This window comes from Heliangelus exortis, chromosome 5 (genome assembly GCF_036169615.1).
Source record: "Heliangelus exortis chromosome 5, bHelExo1.hap1, whole genome shotgun sequence".
NCBI classification, from domain to species: domain Eukaryota; kingdom Metazoa; phylum Chordata; class Aves; order Apodiformes; family Trochilidae; genus Heliangelus; species Heliangelus exortis.
In genome coordinates, this window is record NC_092426.1 from 35051034 (window position 1) to 35068399 (window position 17366).

Below are 17366 nucleotides of genomic sequence, written 5' to 3' on the forward strand. Positions count from 1 at the left end.
CCTTACATGGTGGACAGTGGTTATAATTGAAAGAATATATTTAGTACTTGAGTGTGTTGCTACTTGAATTAATGGGACATTTTTCAAGGGATTTTTTGGTTTGTTTTTTGGTTTTTTTGTTTGGGCTTTTTGTTGTTGTTGTTTGGTTTGGTTTGGTTTTTTTGAGAAAGAAGTTCCCAAATGTCTGTAATCAAGTCTTCAACACATTCTAAAGTTTAATAATATCCCCTCTTCTTTTTTTCTTTATAAACTTCATAATCCTAGTTTTTATCATTTTCTCTCCATATGTAAGTCTCATCATCCACATATATTTATTTTTGTGACCCGTTTCTGGATCCCTTCTCTTTCTTCTATAACTTTTAAAATAGGGTGGCCAGAACCCAAAACAGGTGAGAGAACCCTTGGTTAATATACCAGCATCACAATATCATTGTTGTGGCCTTTTTCCCATCATTAGCTGTAAGTGTGCCAACATCCTGTCTGGGTTTCTGACTGCTCCTGTGTATAAAGAACCTGCACCAGTGAAGGTTTTATCTGACTTCAGTACAGTTAATTTAGATCCCTGCTATTTATGTTTGAAAGAACCCATTCTACTCTTCCATATCTTGTGGATTATATGTCCGTTGATATTTAATTATGCATGAGATAATACAATAAATGTTCATTTGCAGGATCTGTCTGCCTTCCTTTCTGAAGTCCTTTCCACATGCCATACAGTTCAGTTTCTTTCTGATTAGCCTTAGATATCAGGTGGAGTCTAAAAATAATTTAGACTTTGTTATCACTTGTCATGCTTTCTTCTGGGTTTTCTGGTATAAAGTCCCTATTACTAAGAAGTTCTTAATTGAGAATAGTATGCAAAATTATACGTGCCACCTCTGTGTGTCATTTACTTTGACAAGTGAATAGGTAAGTTTTACTTGCTGACATTTCAGCTAGGATCAAGGATTTTTTTTAAGTAGTGCTTTTATTTTCTCTTTTTTCTTTACTGAAGCTGATTCAACGGGTACCCACTCTCTGTACACCACATACAAGGACTATGAAATCATGTTCCATGTCTCTACCATGCTGCCATATACTCCAAACAACAAGCAACAGGTAAGGTGGAACATGCTTATTTAGAATTAGTCTTCCTTCCAAAAAGTCACTGAACTTTTAAGTATTTATGTCAACTTCTATTTGTTAATGGCAAGCAAAACATTTAAAAAAACCAAAGTAAAACCTGTCATTTCTGTGTCAGGAAGAGGAGGAAAGCAGATCATTGTAGGTACATCACAAGTAGAGATTTCAGCATAGGACTGATTTCTGTTTAATTATGCATTATTTGCTGAATCTTTTTTTGAAAATATTATACAGTAATATCAGTAGTACATCTGTGTTAGATAAATAAGAGTTGGTATCTCATGTCAAAAGGACCACAGGGAACTTGACATAATTTTCAATCTTCTGCAGTCAAGTTGTGCTTAGCAAGTTTTATAATAAATATAATACATGTTTTTATATATAATAAAAAAATAAGAGCTGACAAGTGATGTGGTCTGGCCCCCACTACACAAGATTACATGAAGCAAAATCCCTTTTTAATTTTTTTCTTTCTTGTACTGAAGAGCTGTGTAAGCTGACTTGCTGTTTTACTCTGAAGTACCTGGTCTTGTTAAATACTAGGCCATCTTGTTATATGTATACTTTTTACTCCAGAAATTGTTATTTTGTGTTTTGGCAAATAAATCAGAAATTTCCCTTAAAAATAAAAGATAACACAGCATATTTTGATTTTGGTTTTCTACACTAAATGTTATACTGCCTTGTAGTTTACCTTTCTCTTTTACATTAGTCTTGGATACTGAGAGAAGCCAACCAGAAAATTTTTATAGCATGTCCTAAAGACAATGACAACTCTATTCAACTTGAAGTAGAACCTACTTCTGGCTTGTAATAATGTGGGAAGTGGGGAATCTTTTCCAGCTTCTTGTGGTTTTTTTTTTCTCTTTAGCTTAACATTTTTCCTGACAAGATCTTCCTGTATGTTATATGAAGAAATGAAGTTATGAAAATCCCTATGCCTGAAATTAATTAGATTAATAACATTCTTGTTATATAAATACTGAACTGTTTCCGTTTTCAGCTTGGAAGTCTCATATGGAATAAAACAATGAACAGTTGTGATGAGAAATAAGACTGTTTTTAACCTATGGTTTGTTCTTTTTGTTTTTGTTTTTTTTTTGTAAAGCTTCTGAGAAAACGACATATTGGGAATGATATTGTGACAATAGTTTTCCAAGAGCCTGGAGCACAACCATTCAGCCCAAAGAACATCCGATCCCACTTCCAGCATGTCTTTGTCATTGTAAGAGTGCATGGGCCCTGCACTGACAGTGTTTGTTACAGGTACCTGTCACCAGTCTCCTGGAAATCATGGAATTCGAGTGCAAGGGGGTGGTGCCACTCCTCTTCTTAAATTCTCCATAGGGAAACATGAAATAAAGTGGTCGAGGAGATTTTGGGCCATGTGAATGTGGCCATGAAGAACACTTCTTCAAAAGTAGTTAGACACACCTGAGTATATAAAGAAAACACACCCAGTGAGGAAATCAATGTAGGCAGTGTGTACACACACACACACACACACACACACACATCCATCCATAAACAAACTGAGTATTGGGAATGATTTGAAAATTCCATTCTCAGGTCCTTTCTATTCTCTTCATGAAGAGTATGCTAGAAGACTGTTTGTGTTTTGATATGAAACGTATGAGCTTGTGTTCCATTTTTGGAATGAAAACAGTGAAAACCTTTCAGAAAGAAGTTATGCGTTCTGAAATATTTTGTCCAAAATATCTTGATTTCTGTCTCAGTTCAGCAAAGGAATCCCTGAGAGTTTGCAGCAAAAAAACCCCTTTGTGTGGGTTTAGTCACCATGACTAAAGTAAAAAGTGGTAGTTGATAGTAACATACAATAGAGTTGCAAGATGAGATTCCTATGTAGCATAATTTTTTAACCAAATTGAAAGCCCACAGAAATAACCTTTTTAAGTTACATTTCTTATGCTCAAAGAAACGTTTTACCTTGATTATATCCTCAATTTTTATTGTGTCTTTAAGTTTTGGCTGATGTTAGCAAACTTCTCTAAAGCTCCTCTATTTGAAATACAAAATGTCAAACTATTGGATTTAGAGTAGTTTTCTTGAAGTGAGGTAGCCTTGGAATTTAATTGTCTTTACTCATACAGAAGTGCTCACCTTAATTCAGTGAGGTACTTATTTAGAGGGAAAGCTCGGGTTGTTGACTGCAGTGTCTGAGATCATGTATTCAAGTTTTCCAAGTAAGTATAGTAAAGTTTGAAGGCTTTTCCCTGCTCACAAATTTTTGGTAAAGCTTCCTCACACAGCACTTTTGAATTGATACATATATTTGTACATATATAAAACTTTCCTAGAGTAGGTATGTTCATGTCAATACTTCATAATAAGGCAACCTATTGACAAATTCCATTACTACATAATTTTTGTGGACACAGCTTTTTCTTAAGCCTGTAGCCATAAGTTTCAGGTCTTATTCTGTGCAGAATCTGGTTTTGTAGTAAGTGGAACACAGGAAATATGTCCACAAGGGCTACAGATGTATTTTCCATTTGAACTGGAAACAGTTTCTTTTAAAAAGATGTATACTTGTTATACTTTAGTAAACTTAAATATCTCAGGGTTCTGTTTCTGGCCTACAGACTTCTGAATCACTTCCATTTTTCAGGTGTTCACAATTATGAGGGCTGGAAGCTTACTGATTACTGATAGTGAATAGAATGTAACAATTTTGGCTCTAGTGATGCTACAGGTTCAAATTTTAAGGGGGGAGGGAGAGCAGGTAGGAAAACAACCTGAGTATCAATGTTCCTTTTGATAAAGGAGACCACCAGAGCATTCCATGTTCTATGTATTGTCTTCAAGATTAAATTTCTTTTCTCCACCCAGTGCAAACAATTTCAGTTTATAGAATTCCATTGTAAGTTTTTCTAGGAAACTTGTCAAAGTAAGTTTGACCTCTTTTCACTGAATTATTTGGAACAGTTTTGTAGATTCATAATTCTAGACAAAACAGGAAGCCATGTAGCATGAAAAGTACTGGAATTTATATTAAAAATTGCATAAAAGGAAAAATCAAGCACTGTCTTGGCCAGTGATTCTGCCTCTCAAGAAAGATAAACAATATTTCATAAGTCTGGTTTCTTTGTCAGCATCGTGTACTTTTTAAAACTTCTTTAGGATGTGTTAAAGATGAGCTTTTTATCCCTGAGATTTGTAACATTTTAAAATCAAACAAAATATTTGTGGGAGGCTTTCATTGTATCCAGTAATTGTGTTTAACACTTAATATTCTACCTCTTAATAACAGACACTTCAGGACTGCTGAAGATGATCAAGAGTCAGATGGTTGTATCATGAGCACCCCCTGTTGCATACTTTTAGATATATTGGCATACATTAGAAAAAAGATAACAGTCACTGCCATCTTTCAGTATCAATTGCCAGGAAATACTGTAATAGGGAACCAACAGAAACAAACCAAAAAACTATCTACCACCCAAAACTAGAAAATACGATTAAAGACTGGGTGACTTAATTTTTACTTATGGTGGTGGTCCCATGTGCCCCTCCCTCCTGCATACCCTGGTGCTTCTGCAATCTTAGTTATTAACTTTTGGGGGGAGAATTTAGTTGATTATGTTTAAAGAGTCAGATAAGTTAGAATGAAGTGTAAAAATAATGCAAGCCAGCCTTCCAAATAAACCACAATGTTTGTTTCTAGTATGTTCAAGTGCCATCCTGTTTTTCTTTATGTAACTCCCCAACTGGGATATTTTGTCCAAAGTTAGTTAATGCGTTTCCAGATCTGTTTACAGAAATGTGGTAAATTGGATTTGAACTGCTGGAGTATTTCTTGTAACAGAACTGTTGCAGTACAGTCCTCAGCCTCTTCCTAGGACAGTGCCAAGTGAATGGTACTGGGCTAGACTGGAATGAGAAATCTCCAGTGATGCCAAACAGTTCTCATCCACTCCGTATCAAACAAGAATTGACCAGGCAGAATAGCAAAGCTTGTTGACATTGCCCTACACATTTATGGTCAGTCTTATCACTGGGTATGGAAACTAAAAGGAAGAGTTGGAAAAGAAAGCATCTCTATCTTCTAAATATTTCCATCCTTCTAAGAAAGTTCTTATATTTAGAATATATTGAGTGTGCTTGTATCACTAGCATGCAATATCAGCTAGTGCAGCTTTTGATCCAGAAATTTAAAATATACTCAGTGGTATGAGGTACGTATTCAGTCAGTCACCAGAAGACACTCTCACGGGGCAGCTGGTCTTGTGAGATAACTTCACTGTCTTTATCTTTTTAATGCATCTTTTTTATCTGTATTTCTGGTATTGATCCTATACTTCACATTGTTTTCAGATGAGCTGTAGGTAGCTAAATTGTAAGCTTCTCTTTGTAATAGCATGTGTCAGAAATTTCCTTTTTGTAGTAAAACCAAACAAAAATCAGAGCTACTATACATGAATAATTACATCATCAAAAAAGCACATTTTTGCAGCTGAAGCTCTCTTTAAGCTGTGGTACTGGGGGCTGCTTAAAAATGGGTAGATGCTAAAATAAGTGGCCTTCTGTTATACAGGAAGGGGGACATAATGGCCACAGTGGTGGGATAAAAATGTAAATATAGGCATATTGTTAAGAAAAGGAGAGAAAAACTGAGAGGTTTAGGAGAAAAGGAGATGTGTTTTCTGAATTTAAAAACTGCTTAACTTACATATACTGAAACACTCTGCTTCTTCCTTGTTCTTTTATTTATCTTAGTGTTGCTGTGACAAGATCCAGAGATGTACCTTCCTTTGGACCACCTATTCCAAAAGGTGTGACGTTTCCTAAATCAAATGTTTTCAGGGACTTCTTGCTAGCCAAAGTCATTAATGCAGAGAATGCTGCTCATAAATCAGAAAAGTTTCGTGCGATGGCCACCAGGACCCGTCAAGAATACTTGAAAGATTTGGCAGAGAAGAATGTTACCAACACACCTATTGACCCTTCTGGCAAGTTTCCCTTCATCTCACTTGCTTCAAAAAAGAAAGAAAAGTCCAAACCTTATCCAGGAGCAGAGATCTATAGTTCTGGTGCTATTGTGTGGAGTGTCCATGCAAAAGACTACAGCAAGGGTATGGAAATAGACTGTCTCCTAGGCATCTCTAATGAGTTTTTAGTCCTTATTGAACAGGACACAAAAAGCGTGGTGTTCAATTGCTCCTGTCGAGATGTGATAGGGTGGACTTCAACGGACACAAATATCAAAATATTCTATGAGAGAGGTGAATGTGTTTCTTTGGAGAGCTTCATCAGCAACATTGATGATATCAAAGAGATCGTCAAAAGGCTGGAGGTTAGATTGTGTTCTCTTTTTTTGGTTCCACTTCTTTGCTTTCTCATCTTGCCCACCACCTGGGGGGCTTCAGTTTAAGTTATGCTTGAGTTTTCTAAATCTGTTCTGATTGTTTATCATGAAAACTATATAAGGACTTTCCTGCTTTATTTGTCAAAATCCAGTGTTGTTTTTTACTTTTATCAGATATTGGCCACACTCAGATGGTAGTGTGTCAAAATGTCTCAATATTTACAAAAAACAACAGGCTCTTCAGGTGCATGAATTCCTGCCACAAAACAAATACAGAAGCATCACCTTATTTATTTCCTTGTTTTCCTTTCCTTTCTGTGTTATATAGGTTTGTTGTAACTTGTTTCAAATGATGTTGTATTTTCTTTGAGACTGACTCATTATGTTGCCAGCAGGGCCCAGTCCCAATCCCTACTGCAAACTTCAGATATTCTGTGAATGCATGTGATAAAGTAAAATTGCAGTGCATTATGGTATTTGTCCATCAAACATCTGTGCTCGTTTTTTTTAACCAATTAAGTTATGAAAGAATGTGTTACATTTCATTGTCTTTCCTGTAACTTCCCAGCTGTAGCTTTTAGAGCTACACCAGGAAAAAAGGGAAAAACAGGTACTAATAAAATGCTCTTGACATTATTCATGCACACTGTACACAGAAGATTTGGCAAGTTTACTGTGCTTAGTATCTGTGTGCCACCACATTCTGTGATTAAAAGTCATCTTGGTGTTTACTGAAACAGCTGGAAATGTAGAAAGGCTTTTCAGCTACTGAAGCATAAAAGGTAGAGGTGATTGTGTAAATGCACGGATTTTTCTCTTGGGTGCTGCCATGTCTCTTCTAAAATTCCTATGGTTTCAGTGTTTCAAGGCAGAACATGAGGTAGCCATGCTCTACTGAAAATACTAGCTTGAGTGACAAGACCTTTTTCAGATGATGATGTACTCAGGGCTGTGCTATATATTCCTTGATTGTGTCCCACCCTTGGCTTGGGAATCAGTTGATTGTACGGAAGTGGAGTAACTTCCATTGGCACTGACGGTCTCTCCATGCCTGAAATTCCATCTTTGTTTCAATTTACAGCTCGTGACCAAGGGCTGTGAAACAGTGGAGATGACTCTAAGGAGGAATGGTCTGGGTCAGCTCGGTTTCCATGTGAACTATGAAGGGATTGTGGCAGATGTGGAGCCCTACGGCTACGCCTGGCAGGCGGGGCTGCGGCAAGGCAGCCGCCTGGTGGAAATCTGCAAAGTGGCTGTGGCCACTCTGAGCCATGAGCAAATGATTGATCTTCTGAGGACATCTGTAACCGTCAAGGTTGTCATTGTCCCTCCATATGAGGACTGCACGCCACGCAGGTATTGTGTAATTAGGGTATGAAATGGTTCAGAACGTTTGTTCTGAAATTTTCTCTTGATTTAGGGGTCGGAGGGGGAAGGAACACCACAGAAATAAGTGTTAATCTCCAAAACCTCAGGTATAATTATAAATACACCATCCAGTATTGTAAGGTGAAAGAAGAAGACAGGAAAAACTGCTCATATTCAGAATCCAGGCCCCACAAAATAATAACGAAATACCACAACTTAGTAAAAGGTATGAAGAAACTGGTGTGTCCTTTATATGCCATGGAAGTAAAGGTTTTCTTGGCAGTCATGTGTTTATGCTGCATCAAAATTAGTTGTATATTTCCCTCCCTGCTTTCCCATTTGTCACTACTTTTCAGTGATGTAATTCTTGAAAGCTATTAATAGAATCACATTATTCTACTGTCACAAATACATAAGGCTGTAAATTATGTGCATTTATCAAAGGTATGAATCTGGCCAGAGAAAATGCTGCAAATGGTAATTTTCTTGGCTCGGTAATAGATCTTGCTGCATGTCTCTTGCTTCCCATTTGTGTTAAGCCTAGGGCTTCTGTCACAACTGTATTATTGCTGTTATAGCTTTCAAACATTGCTTGGTCAGAAATAATCACTAGTACATGCTTTTTTTCCTAAGTTGGACACTAAGTCAGTTTTCCTTGAACTCACAGTAAAACTTTTTGTAATTTTTAGTCCTCCTACCTGAATTCTTCTGCAGATGTGTGTAGCATCCAGCCACATCACTAAATCTGATTCCCATATTCCTGACATCCTGTATGAATACCTTAAAAATGTTATATGTGATTAAAAACCCAGTTATCTTCACCAGACTAAATGTGCCTGCAGGCAAGCTCAAGGATAATGCTAGATTTGCCAAGGGGAAAGAAGTACAGTTATCAAAGTTCAGTGGGTTCCTTGCTGGTTTGCACTGCTGTTTTCCAATCAGGCAATATCTTTGTAGGCATAGATGCTAAATCTTTGTATACTTCACGTTGGAGCTCAACCTAAATGCCCATTTATTACATTGATATGTAATTGTGTCTCCTGAGCAAATACCTTGAACTCATTCCTTGGAGGAATCCATGTTTGTTTTTGCTGTGAGCCATATTAACTGCTTTTGTAACTGTTAGCAAAACAGGAGCAGAGAAAAAAGGAGTTTTATTTGTCCTTTAGTTGTCAGTGGAAAATTGAATACACGTGAGGGATTAAAATGAGCAGTGGCATAAGGTCACCCAGGAGGTATTTGGAAAGCTTTTGCACAGTATTTAGCAGCCTGAGCAAATGGAAAGTTCAGCTGCAATCATAGCAGAAGGATTAGAGCAGAAAAATCCATGTGGAAAGCAGGGATCCTATTATTCCTGAAGTAAATTCAGTACAGTCAAAAGCAGACAGCTTTAGCATATCCAAACCCATACCAGGAGGAGAAATTACTGCACTTTTTGAAATAACTGCACTTTGGCATCATGTTGTTGTCTTCTACAAGTAAATGTCCATTGTTACTGCCTAGTTATAAAATTCCATAAAGCAACTTTTTAGCCTGCTTGCTGTATCCAGAACCATTGAGGTTTAGGAACTGTCTTGCATTTGTAACTATCCTATGTATATATTACTAGAGACTTAAGTCTTTGCACAAAGCAAGTTTTCAGGGCAGTTTTCCAAAATTGGAATCCTTTTGTTGTGTCTTCTGGAGGTCATACAATATTCCTACTGCAGTAAAATCTACAGACCATAACTCAAATGAAAATCAGTTGTGCTTGCTGTAGTACATTCATATGGGAAGCAGTCCCTATCATAATACATTGATTGGCATGAAGTTTGAGGAAGAGCAGGGGTGCAGCTAGGCGAGGTGATTTGCTAACAGGCACATGTACAAGGTCAGTAGCACATACAAAAAGACACCCAAATACTCTGACTCATAATCTAATGCCTTGCACAGAGACAAGCCTTGTTCTGGTTGCATCTCTGGTAGATGGTCATTAAAATATTGCAGCTGAACTCCTTGGCTGTATGGATTGCTGACCTTGAAGTTAAGGGCACAGCAGGAACAGGAACTGTATTCTTACTGCTTAAATAGTAACTATGTCTTCAAAAAAGCCAGGAGAAACCCAGGCTACTGAAGTACATAACCACTAAAGAAGGAGCAGCAGAGACATAAAACATGAAAAGAAGCAGCAAGGATATCAACATCTCAGGTTGTGAGTGGACTTTGAAAGCAAATCTCCTGATTGTCCCCATCTACCATGCAGTGGCTCATATCAGAGTAGCCTGAGAGCACAAACTGGTTTCCTTTCAGATGAAGCTGAACTACATGGGCTTCAGGAGCACATGTGGTGCCTTCAACTGCTCATTTAACTTGCAGGTCAAAACTAGAGGATAGGCCAAAGTAAACACAACTTGTGTATCTTGTGGACATCCAGACCTCAGCACTGACTTCAGGCACTTTCTCTACTTTCTCTGCCTTCAGGCACAGTCTCTGTTAGACTGCACAACTTGCTAATGTCAGCAGAGCTGCTGAGCTGTTTTGTTTTCTATTTTATCTGGGAAGAGATACTGGCATTTTTCAGCACTGATGGTGTAATCACTTAGAGGAAAAGCTAGAAGCAGAAAATTTTGCACTGATTGTTTACTTCTCCTTTCCATTGGTTAATGATGTGTGTAGATAACACTATAAAAAAATCAGTTAAGTAGAGGTATATGCATTTGTCAAGAGAAACATCGTCATAATCCTCAGCAAAGCTGAAGGGCACATCTGCTTTCAAAGTTCCTAATTTTAAGTATATGTAGAAGATTGCCCTACATCTGATGTGGACTACATTAGTTTATGTCCTGTTACAATCCAATTTTATCATGGCCTATTGCTGTTCATGCTCAGAAAGCAAAGGGTATAATCTGGGCTTGGTATTTGCAATTTTTAGTGAGTGTTCTGTTTTCATAATGTGGAAATTTATCAACTGAGGTACTCCAAAGCCAAAGATCATAGAATCATACATTTTTGGGGGTCAGAAGGGACCTTGAAGATCCTCTAGCTCTAACCCGCCCTGCCATGGTCAAGGACAGCCCCATCCAGCCTGGCCTTGAACACTTCTAAGGAGGGGGCAGCCACAACTTCCATGGGCAACTTGTGCTGATGTCTCACCACCCTTAAAGTAATGAATTTCTTCCTGAAGTCTAAACTAAATCTGTCCTCTTTCAGTTACCTGTGCTCCTATCCAAGTCTTAACAGTTGAAGATATCCTTAAAATAATTTGAAGATTAAATGTAATGCATTATTTCATGTCTTTTTATGGGTGTCTGTGCATCAGAAAGATTTATATCAAAAGAACAAATATTTCAGCTTCATTTGTCTAGGTTCAGGCAAGTTCTAAAACTTTTTCGAATTAGGAAGGGGAGGTATCCTACTTGCAGATTTTTTAGCTTTCATAACCCAGAAATCAGATTAAGAGTATCAGAATTTGTTTTTATAAAAATACATGTTTCTCTAAAGCAGAATTGTACATTTATTGTTCCATAGAATTGATTCAGTTTGTTTTCAGGTATATATCCTTGTGAAGAGAATATATATCTATATATATATATATATATACTTTTTTTTTTTATAGCAGCATGTTAAATTTCTTCCCTTCCAGGAGTTCTTCAGAAAACTACCGTATGCCAGTGATGGAATACAAAGTGAATGAAGGAATGTCTTATGAATTCAAATTTCCCTTCAGAAATAATAACAAATGGCAGCGAAATGCAAGCAAGGGGCAGGGTCCTCATGTGGCTCAGGTACCATCTCAAATACAGAGTCCAGTACCATCTAGGATTGGCTCTGGGAAAGGAGAAGGGAAAATGCCACCCCCAGAACGAGCAGCCAACATCCCCCGAAGCATCTCCAGTGATGGGCGCCCACTGGAGAGCAGAAGGTAGGTGTCTTCTTCACAAATGACTTTTCAATCCTGCTAAAAATCTACTCACAACCCCCCCCCAAAAAAACCCAATAGATTTATCTAAGTACCAGAAGACTGCTCTTTATCTTGGTTTTAATTAGTCAGAAAGCAATGTGATACCGAGCAAAACAGTAGCCAAACAGAAATACTTTTCCTGGCATAGTTAACCACAAAATGAAGTGTTGCAGAGTTTTTTAGCTATGATGCCTTCTGTTGGATGGCATTCTAAACCTGTTGTACTGTTATTTACAATTTAAATGACTTACAGTTGAAGTCTTACATATAAAGGTTCCTGAGCTTAAGGATTTTGAAGAAGTCGGGCAAAATCTTAGCTTGTTTATTAGGCTTGGTAGAATCACCTAAAGCTTCCAATGCAGGAACTGCATTTCACAGGTTGTTAAGCAAGAGAATTCTGACAAGTGCAGAAAGCAAATTTTTCTATTAGGGGAGGTTTTGAACTTTTTAGGCTAGAAAAGAGATTGCTTTCGTAGAATCATAGAATGTCAGGTTGGAAGGGACCTCAAGGATCATCTAGCCCAACCGTCTCGTGTTACTGTTTATACGAGGTGTCTCAGCACCCCATCAAGCTGAGACTTAAAAGTTTCTGAAGTGGGGGAATTCACCACTTCCCCTGGGAGGCCATTCCAATGTCTAATGTAATGTGTGATGTTTTCAGTTTGCATTTCTCCAGGGTGGCTTGGGGTTTTTTGTTTTGTGTTTTTCTTAAACACAGAAGTGATTATTATTAAGATACAGGCATCAGGCACGTACTGTCACAGTATTTTAGTTCTTTCATGGATAAAGACTTATTTCATAGTATTCAAATGAACTGTCATTGTTTTGATAATTGATGCAAAGCTGTCACTGTCTCTGCATTTACAGAGAGATCTGTTGAGGGAAACAAGCATGTCAGTTATATTTCTTATTTTGGAAAAAAAAAAAAAAGAAAGGTGTAGACATTCTGGTCTGAAATTATAAAGCAGCGGAGATAAGATACATCTTGCAGAAAATTGAGAGATTTCTCATTAACTAACTTCAAGAATTTTTTTACATAGTGAAGAACTGAGGACAAAAATATAATTTCAAAGGTGGTACAGCCAGGACCAAGAAACTACCAATGTGAAATAGAAACTTCTGTGTAGGGCACATTGTTTAGGAATTATAGAAGTTGATAGGGAGGACTTAATTTTCTTTCTTTTTCATTAAACACTATGGTACTTCTACACCCAAACTGGAGAGAGTGTGTCCCTTTCTTCCCTCCTCTATTGTAGCTTTATGTAAGTACAACAGATGGACACTTAAAGCAGACATCAGTATGAGTTGCTGGAGAAACTTTGGAATATTGAAAGCACTACCAGTTCTGCAGACAACCTGATAAGATTCTATGATAAAGGTTGCAGAAACCAGGGAGACACTGTAATTACCTTTCTAGTGATATATTTGAAGGAACATAAAAATTGCGTGGCTTCAGGTCGTATCTGCCTGTCACAGAGAAGGACAGGTAGGTTCTACATTTGAAGGAATAGGAGTAGGGGTACTGTTTTTTCTTTGCTGTCTCCAATGCTATAGAATCTTACTCTGCAATTATGGAAGGCACAGCAATAACTGAGCAAAGTTTAAGGCAGTGGCAGAAGATCAGATTTAGATTATTTTTTTCATCAGATTCAGCTGTTTCTTTTCATAACCTTTCATCTCATCGTGGTATTAATCAAAGAGTTTTGTCTGGAATCTGGAGTTGGCTGTTCCACACCTCTCTGTCCTCCTGCTTTTTGACTTCACATTCTTGGTCTATGGATGCAGGCACAGTAACAGGGGTGGCAGATCTCATCTGCCACTGAGAAACAGCAACCTCTTGTTTGTAATTTGTGTTTTAAGGGATAAACCCAGATGATAAACCCATAGTAAATTGGTCTATGTGTCTCTGAACTTTGAATCTGAGGTGATTTTTGGAACTGATCTGCTGGTAGCAGTCACCCAGCACCACAGAAGGTTGGCACCACCATGAGCTCCAGCAGGTGAATAAAATAGAGGCATTATACTACCTCTGACTTACCAGACCTGACATGATACTCATTTTACTTGTAGCATATCAGCAAGAAATCCACGACTTATGTTAAGTATTTAGGAAAAAAAAACAAACAAAAAAACCAAACAACAAACAAACAAACAAAAAAAAAAAAACCCAAACCCACAAACGTGAAGTTTTTAAGGTTTTTAATTTAAACAAAACTGCTTAGCAGGTAAGTGTTGCCCTCTTTGAGGACAGAGTCCTCTCAGAATACAAGCAGTAGAGGTGTGACTCTTTGAATTGCCTACTAGTAATACTTAATATGCATACTGAATGCAGTACATTTGCTTCTTTTGATATTTTGACTTCAGTCCATTTAACTATGTTAATAAATAAAAGTTGCATTACCAGTTCTGAGAAGAGAGGATTTCACTTCATAGACATAAAAAGAATTTGCCTCCCTAAGGATACTGCTGCTCTAGGGGGGAGAGTGGCTTGCTTGACAGTCCCTGATTCTGAGAGAGCGGGTAAATGCCCATTTCTGTGCCTCACCATCAGAGTACTTAAGTTTGTCTTTATTGGATTGTCTTCAGGTATCCAACTCACCAGCTGCTCCTGTTCCTCACAGTATCCTGGGTCCTTGAATATGTTTGTAATTGATATGCATATTTGTAGGCAGAAAATATAAGCCAAACTTTTATAAATCTTAAACCTCGAATATTACTGCAACGTTAAGACTGAAAAATCTAACAATATAAATGCAATAAATTTCATGTTATGGCCTCTTTCACAACATTAATTAGTCCACTTGGGACACTCCATAGCCTATAACTCAAAATAAATATCAGTGATACATTAAGGAAAACACCAATAAGCCACATATATGTGGAGTATGCCAGAGCTAATGTTACTGGAGATAATGTAATTTTAGAGCTTTTTATCCCCCTACCCCCCTCCCAATTTTCAGTTTTTACTTTGTACACCCTGTTTCCAAACTTCATTAAGAAAAAAGTGTGCAGGGAAAAGAGGTAATACTGTTTTAGGTGATAAACTTACTTACCTTAAACTGGAACCAGTCTTAACTAAAACTGGCTTGAACAAACATCTTAAAAGTGTCAAAACTAGTGATGAAAACACACTGCTGGACTTGTGCCCTTCACTGTGCATTTCAGGGCTGTTTTGGGTGAAAGCTCAAGGTTCTAACTAGAACGTTTCTGAGCACATTAGTTTAAATCAAATAGAAAACTGAATTACAGCATGACAGCAGTCAAGCACTGGCTGTGAAATTCCATAATAAGGATTTATTAGAAGAATATTAATTAAACCTGGATTCTAGTTCTGTTGAGGACTTTGGAGCACAGTTTTGCCCTAAAACTTCCTGCTGCTTGGAACGGTGCCTGTGTGTAGTTAGTGAGCATAGCTGTGCCAGTAGCAGTTTATAGGTTAATGCCTGCAGATAGGTTCTAGTTTAAACTGTTCCCATATTATATAAAAATCCTAATCTGCTGATGTTTATCTTGGATAAGTGATGTTTTTCCTAACAAACAAGCAGATGTCTGTGCTCATCTTGCCACCTGTCGAATGAGCATTGTAGCACATGCAGTGCCTACTTCACAGCATTTGAGGCTTTGTATATTTAAGGTTTTCATAACATTCTTCAAATTAGAATATGTGCCAACATGAGATATTTTATGCGTTTCCTTCTGGCATCAGGACCTTGACCTGAATGTAGCAGTAAACCAAAGGTTTATTAGCATATCTAGCTGCACGGCCATAGTCTCATATTCCAAAAACTTTTGAAAGAGTTATTCTGTGTCATGTCAGGAGTTTGGTCTCTCTTGTTTGATGTGGGGACTAGGGCACAGTGTAAGAGGTGCTTGTAAGTATAAAAGAAGACTCCACAACAGGTCCAACAGTCTCCTGGATGTCCATTGCCTGGAGCTGGGTGCATCTGTACTGCTGTGTCTGTCAGCTGTGGATGGCATCTGTTCAGTGCTTGCTCATTGGTCTCTTAATAGTTCCAGGTCTCCTGCTTGTTTTTTTGCCATGAGGGATAATGAATAATAATTCTGTTGCTTGATATAATATAATTAACATTTGGATGGATGGAAACAGATATGACAAAATTCCCAATAATCTGTGGAGCCATGCAGCCTATTCAGCCTTTCTTTGTATAGAAGCTGTTCTGTACCTTTGGTTGTCCCATTGCCTCCCTCTGTATCTTTTCATGTGATAGTTCATTTTCTTCTAAAATTTGATGACTGAAAAATGAATACAGTGTGGTGTGAGAAAGTACAATGTGATAGCATAATTGTACTTTCTGGTTCATTTGCTCTCCCCCTCTCCAAAACTGCTGATGTTTTGGTTTTTTATCCTTTTTAAATGGATTGTTTTCCCTTTTACATGGGATCTTTGAGTCAGTGTTTGCAGAGAACTGTCACATCTTGCAGTACTATTAGGGTTGCAGAAATCAAACGTGGAAGGTAAGCATGCAAGAATTAAGATTTGCTGTGCAATTTTATTCAGACCTCTTGAGCAACAGTATTTCTGATACTTCCTTTGATAAATTACGATAATTTCTTTTAACAGAGGACATCTGCTTCATTCACTTTACACAGTGGATGCTGCTTATTAAAGAGAAGCTATTTAATATTTTATTGTCCTCTTTATTACTCTATTCCTATTCACTGGATGTCATTCATATCCTCCTGTAAGGATGCAATTATTAATTCTCTAAGCTTTACAGTGGTGCCTATTACTATAGCTTCTGAGTGCTTCACGGGTTATTAATTAAACTTGATTTTCAAAACTCTTGTGTGAGAAGAGATGTCTTTGGCCCTTTTCAAATTAAGAACAAAGGCAGAGAAATTATGTTCTGATTATTCACTGTGCCTAATTTTGGGCATCTCATATTTGGAAGTGTGCCTGGCATTGTTAATATTTTATGTATTACAATTACAGCTTCTGTTGACTTCAGCTGCTTTGGTAAGTTTTCAGCTCAGAAGTAAATGGGACCTTAGAATCAGACAGGGCCTTTGAGAAACTTCCAATTAGAGACAATGAATGAAAAAATTTCTTTAACAAATATGTCAGTGGTCATATTGGAGTGCTGCAGGGTAAGAATACAGTCTGCTAAGTCAGCACTGAAATGCCTTCACTGTAAGGCCATCCTTTCTGCCAGCATTCACCTCCTTCACTTCCAAGCTGTGTGCAGCTCTTGCAGAAGTTGTAACACAAAATAAAACTGCACTGGGCAGAGGTCCTAAGGGAAGAGGCAGCTGTGTATCTTCATATAACTCAAGGCTGCCTTAGGCCATAGGCACACACAGCTGACATTGCTGTGTGAAGGATGTACTGCATCCCTATGCTTATTGAAGGCATGGGGGAAAACTGCAGCTAATGACATGGAAAATAATTAAGAGCAAGATGTTTGCATTGTCATACAAAACAAAATAACTATAGACACATCTCCCTCACTGCTTTCACAAAAGATTATTTTCTTCCTGTGCTTGGCAAGACTCAGCCAGTCCTTTCAGGATGAACTGGATCTGTTAGAAACTGTGCCATGGCTGGTGTGACCCCAGGTCACTTGGCTGCAGTGTAATTGTATCTGTTTA

General features: G+C 37.7%; 1 protein-coding gene across 6 annotated transcripts in view; it reads left to right on the plus strand.

The window, feature by feature from the left end:
- The window catches only part of SIPA1L1 (signal induced proliferation associated 1 like 1), a 198092-nt gene that overhangs the window by 148693 nt on the left and 32033 nt on the right, over nucleotides 1–17366 (plus strand). For all 6 annotated transcript variants that reach the window (XM_071744541.1, XM_071744543.1, XM_071744542.1 and 3 more), the window contains 5 exons: nucleotides 995–1098; nucleotides 2231–2388; nucleotides 5860–6436; nucleotides 7530–7804; nucleotides 11439–11717. In XM_071744541.1, the coding sequence (XP_071600642.1) occupies nucleotides 995–1098; nucleotides 2231–2388; nucleotides 5860–6436; nucleotides 7530–7804; nucleotides 11439–11717 (1393 nt within the window). The remainder of the gene's footprint in view (nucleotides 1–994; nucleotides 1099–2230; nucleotides 2389–5859; nucleotides 6437–7529; nucleotides 7805–11438; nucleotides 11718–17366) is intronic.